Source organism: Orbicella faveolata, unplaced genomic scaffold, assembly GCF_042242905.1.
Source record: "Orbicella faveolata isolate gen_17 unplaced genomic scaffold, um_ofav_v1 contig_13, whole genome shotgun sequence".
Taxonomy (NCBI): domain Eukaryota; kingdom Metazoa; phylum Cnidaria; class Anthozoa; order Scleractinia; family Merulinidae; genus Orbicella; species Orbicella faveolata.
This window is the reverse complement of record NW_028301540.1, coordinates 30862118-30868117: the sequence shown is the minus strand read 5'-3', so window position 1 is coordinate 30868117 and position 6000 is coordinate 30862118. Positions and strand designations below refer to the sequence as shown.

At 38.3% G+C, this 6000-nt stretch overlaps 1 protein-coding gene across 1 annotated transcript; it reads left to right on the top strand.

The window, feature by feature from the left end:
- Nucleotides 1-970: 970 nt before the first annotated feature.
- LOC149115949 (QRFP-like peptide receptor) lies at nucleotides 971-2093 on the top strand. The gene has a single exon (XM_089283868.1). It carries the CDS (start codon nucleotides 1060-1062, stop codon nucleotides 2020-2022), a length of 963 nt encoding a protein of 320 aa, XP_089139994.1. The 5' UTR covers nucleotides 971-1059; the 3' UTR covers nucleotides 2023-2093.
- Nucleotides 2094-6000: the final 3907 nt, after the last annotated feature.

Here is a 6000-nt window from a genome sequence, read left to right as displayed (position 1 = left end):
CAGTCTTACCAAGTTGTATTAAAAATAATATAATGAGCCGGAGAGGTAACTGATATGAAATGAAATACGAATTTCGCCGGGTAAAATCCAAAGCAATCATGAAAGGCACATACGGGTTAAGCTGCTCCAGTCATCCTACCCTTAGGAAGTGGTGGGAGTTTTAAGAAAAGGGATAAATAAAAAGGCAATTAAGCAGTTCTTTGTTCGACATCAATATTTAAACTTTTTAGTCTCTTGTTTATTTTAAGAAAACAAACTAAACGCCCTGTCCTCAGTCACCAGTCTCCACCCAGATCTTTCTCTTTATGTAGACAGGTACAAAAACTTTTTATAGAAACTTATAGAACTCAAGTTTTAATGTGATTCAGAAGATATCAGCCGTTGAAAAATGCATACGCAATGTACGGTTTGCACAGAAGGAGCCTCTTTGTTAAGAGACTGACTTGAGATAATACTGACACTTGAGAAAACTTCATGTCTCTGCAGAATAAACTCATTTGCGGGGCAGCCGTTGATTAGGCGGTTTACGATGTCAATATACTGGACGTTAAAAGTTCTAACTGTAAACTCCAATAAGCAGTCTCTGCTCGGGCATCAGGATGATTTAATTGAGCTCAAGTGTTGAAAATCCTGTGTTCTCCATGACTTGTCGTGATGAAAAATTTGATGGAAGACTGTTTATCATAGACTACAGAATAAAGTGAAAAAAGGAAAACAGCAGTCGGTATTTCATCTGGCGCAGCAGTGAAATTTAAGAAAAACATAAAAAATTAAAAGCAATTTGTGGCACAAGCTGATAGGTCACTTTTGGGTGGCGAGCTGCGCATGCAATAACAAGCCTAATTATTGTCGCAAGACTTATAAAAAGGCAGTGGATCTGCCCATCATTAGATTGTGGACATTGCCATACCGTATATGTTTTCGTGCAAATAACAACAACAAGCGAAACATTTATCCCAGCCACTTCAGTAGCACATAAATAGAGTGACCTTAATAAGAGACCAAATCAGAAGAAAACTCATTTGTGAGCGTAAGAGCGGAAAAAGAAACTGAACGACTATGTCGGAAAACTTGAACTCAACGATAAATGGAACACACCCATCGACCTGCTACTGGAATCCTACAGCAGAAAAAATCGGAAAAACCATTGCTTACTGCCTGATTTTTCTTGTTTCGCTGGCTGGGAACACCGTCATCGGAATAATTGTCTACAAGACGAAAACCTTGAGAAAACCCATCAACTTTTTAATCGTAAACATGGCCATGTCCGATCTGCTGTTGCCGATTTTCTTGATTCCTCGGGATATTCAACTGCTCTACATAAACTCCTGGCTGATCGGTGGTCCTCTTGGCCAGGTCTTATGTAAGCTGGTTTCCTTCTTGCCATATGTCTCCGTTGCTGTGTCTGTTCAGAGCCTGGTTCTGATAGCAGTGGATCGATTTGGAGCTGTGGTATATCCCCTCCGTTCCCCACTCATCAGTTCAAAGCTGTGCCCGTTCCTCATTCTCGCCACTTGGATCGTCGCGTTGGCTATCATCTCCCCACATCTCTTCGCCTTCAAACTTGTTGAATACTCAGGAGGGTTGGTCTGTACGCGGTATTGGGAAGAAGTCTTTGGAGAGTCCTCATCCTTTGAGAATTACTTAGTGTCATGGCTTGTTACATTCGTATTTATCCCGTTGCTCTTGATAGCCACACTTTACATTACCACCTATGTAAAGCTCAAGTCACAGAAGATTCCAGGTGAACAATCGGCCAACGCTGGACAACAACGGCAACAAAGGGAAAGCAATGTGTTAAAGATGGCCATTGCTATTGTGTTAGGGTTTGCAGTATGCATGCTGCCCTTTGCTATACGCTGGCTTCTCTTCGCTTTTGTATCGGACATCTGGTCTTGTGGCTTCCGATACTTTTCCGATGTTGCCTTGTTTATGGCTCGCACAAATTCTGCCTTGAATCCTTGCATCTGTTTTATTTTCAGTAGAAATTATCGTGTACGACTGAAGACTCTCTTTAGATAAACGATTAATTAAAACAGCGGCGTAATTGATGATACTTCTTAACAGTCGAGAGGATCAGTCGACCTGAAACTTGTAAAAATAATGAATTTAAAACCGCTTTGAATCGCATTGAATCTACACTATAGCTTTAAGAAACTTTGGAGAACTGTTTTAAACCTTTCTTTGAACACTGAGATTACGATCATTTTGTAGTTATTATGAAAACTCCATTTGTAATTTTCATATATGAGAAGTTATACTTCGTTTTAAGTCTTGTAAATAATATTTATTTATCTCAATACTGCTTTCTATTTGATTCAAAAATTTTATAGAACGGTTTCTAAACCTTCTTTTGACAATTCCTGTGGCGTCATTTTTAGGTATTTCGTAAACTCGTAATTTTCATTCATGAGAATTGTTCGGTCGTCATATAAACGGTGTAAATAATATTTATTTCAATACTGCTATTTATTTGATTCAACCTACTTTAAATAAACTTTACAGAACAGTTTAAGTACAGCCGCTCTTTTGACAATTTGCTTGCCACCATTTGTAGTTTTCTTAAATTAAGAAACAATAAAGTGCGTGAACCTGACGTCAGTAATTCCAGCGCTGATTCCCGTTTCAAAGCAATTCTAAGTCAGTAATACTCGATTTTTATAATTTTCCTCTCAGTTTCAGTAAACAAAATACAAGTAAACGCCCTCTCCTTGTTTTTTTTTCTCCACTGTTTTTTATGTTTGTCTTGAGGAAATTTCTTTCGTGGTCTTGAAGTCGAATCTGAATCTGCTTCAGCAGTCAATCAGCCTTACGAAGCATATGTAATGGTTTATATACTAGCAGTCTCGTTTTGGGAGAAAACCTTCTGGTTTTGTCCACTGTTGAGCTCAGTTTATATTTGTGTGCCAGTTGTTTCTGAAGCCACTTACGGGTATATTACGAACTAACAACGTGACCAGCTCCCAGTTGGCTTGATAGCTCGGTTGCTGGAGCACCGCACCGGTATCGCAGAGGTCATGGGTTTGAATCCTGTTCAGACCTGAATTTTTTCAGGCTTTAACTTCGCAACTGCTTAAGTTATGTGTATATAACTGCGATGATCAATCATGTCTTCATATCTTTTGCTGCAATCTAAAGATATGATCTTTTGTATATTCACTTGTAAACGTTGTTTTTGTTTTATAACACTGGGCTTTTCAAAGCAATTTACTAGTCCCTCTTCGTCTTCTGTATTTTATTTTAGAATTAGTCTTTCTATTTAATTTGGATGTCTTACGTCTTACAAAGCACTAAATACAATGGTGCAAGGGACCGTAAGAGAAAATTCTGTCGGTATACGCATAGGATCTGTAAAAGGACAGATCAGCCAAAAATAGGAACATCAATGTCAATAAAGCAAGGCTGATTACTACGTATAAAGCTTAACGGGACAACGACATGACAGCGAGACGAGTTGGACTCTATCATGTCGTTAGTAATCAGCCTCGCTTCATTGTTAAGTTAGAAAAGTGCACGGATTGCGGACATTCGGAGTTCTGCGATAAATTAAACGAATTTGCGGATTTCTAAAATATGGCGGATCGTGGATCAGCTGTAAATTATTGGGCTGGACTCTGGACTCTACCTGTCTTGAAGTTCGGATTGTGGATCCTAGACGAAGTTCGGATTATAGATCTTATGCCGGCTAGGGCCGGTATGTAAGTATTTTATCCACATTATTTCTTTTTTCGGATTGGGCCTCGATTACGTAAACTCGGGGTTTGCATTGTCATTGGAATAGTGTCATCCTTATGGAGCATGTTTGACTTCATTATAGATTTCGCGATTTGTACAATGGTATCCACATCTACCAGTTTACCGAAGAACTTTTACAAAAAATCTAAGTGGCAAATGTGTTAGATTATTCATTTATTTAAGATTAGGAATCAGGTTAATGTCCGATGATCATCTAAATATGAAGAGGGCCTCTGAACGGGCTCCGAACCTGTCTAAGACAGCTCTGGATTGTCTGAAGGTGTCTCAAAAACTTCCGAAAAAGTCCCGAAGCAGTTTTGATGATATGTTTTTTTAAACAATGCGGTTTCGGATTTGAAGGAAAATATTGGCGGATCGACGGATTTGGTGTCTCTTACCGTTCAAGGCCACAAAAGAAGTCAAATTTGCAATGTTCGCCAGCGCATCAAATCATTCATTTTATCCTCCTAGTACCTAAAAATAGTTTATTACACAATTAAATACCGGGTTGTCTCTCTTTTCTTCGTAAGTATAAAAGAGTATGCAAAAGAAGTGGCATCGTTGAAGTAATAATTATAATCAAGTGTCAAGGGAATTAAAGTTAGATAACAATTTCTGAGTGAGGAAAAAGGGAGTTCTTTTTAACAATAAATATATCTTGAAGAAGGATGTCAGTTTTTTGACGTTCCCAGATTCAACTCCTCCACGCTTTGTAAATAGCCAATTGGTCAGCCTCCCAGCAGTTAGGGTTTTAAACAATTTTCTGTTTAATTTATAATATTTGTTTCCTTATTTCAGTGTCCACAATTAGTACAGCAGGGTTGCTAGTAAATCACGTAACGGCGTAATGAGAAACCGCGTAACTGGATTTTGTCTGGTTTTTTTTTTCTGATGCTTTGTAAATTTTTTTTGATAAAAAAAGGTAAAAAAACAAAAGATCTAAAAAATACGAAAGAAAAAGGTAAATAAGAAAATGACGCGCGCTGGTTCTTGCTGTAAGGGAAAACGAAGACAAAATATATATCAAGTATTAGTAGAATTCTACTAGTATACTAATGCAAATGCTGTAATCTGATTGGCTGAGCTACTCGTATACTTTCAACTATTAGTGCATTGGCCACAGGTTGTCTACGAAATAGCGACGCTTTTTTCGTTTTAACAAAGTTTTGAAGGAACATTTTGATGCAAATAGATAAATAAATTCCTGGGAAGACCAAAAGAAAAACATTAATGGTTTCTTGACTTTAAAAATCTTGAAATTTTTCAAAAAATGATGCTGCGTGCACACTAAACTTCAATTTCAAATGACAATTCAATCCGAGCGATCTTTCTAAAGTTCGGCCCCCTTCCGTTTCTCTGTTATAGGAGGGGCACACTAAGTTATATTTTCCATAGCGACTGGTTCTGGTGTGTCGGTCTGAGTGTCTCGTTAAAAGTCCTGTTATATAGCTCGGACAATTATTTTCATCTTTGATGCGCCTAAATATTAAACTAGTCCTTTCAAGGTTTAATTCTTCCTTAAGTGGCAGCCAATCAAGTCGTCTGAGAAGGATCTCGCTTCTTTCACCGATATCCGCATCCAAGATTACTGGAGCTGCTCGCTTTTGCAGCTTGGATACGCGGTTAACGTTCCCTTCTGACGCAGTGCACCATGCACATGAGCCATACAACATTATCGGCTTGATCAAGGCGTTGAAATAAAGCTTACGCTCAGCGAGAGGTAGGTTACGCTTAATCTTCTTGAGTACCGCAATACGTTGTGACACTTTTTTACAAATTGACATGCATTTTCGCGCAGCCTACGGCAGAGAAGAGATTATTGACAGTAAAAAGAAAATTGCACGGGCAAAAGCAACAGCTCCACTCGTACTGCATTCAAGATAGATAAATCATTTATGAATCTATCTAAAGAACACTGGGGTAACTCGCACGAAGAACTCTTGTGCACTTTCATAGAAGCTCCTGTCTACCAAGGACGCAGTTATAAGAAGTATACAGGGAAAAGTTGTAAGTGGTTAATTAGATAGCAGAGGGTTCATGTTTATTTTTACGGTGCGTTTCCCAAACGAAAAATTTATACAGTCAACACATGTCAATTTGGTATTTTGCGCAGTCTGCTTAATGTTTTATATTGCTGCTTTAATTATACCTGATGTACTTATCCTGTTTTCACCTAGGATAATTAAACAAACATGTATCCATCCATAGACTTTTCATGAAGTCCACGCCATTCCTAACTTTTTGCGGTGGAATCAGTTCCGGTCC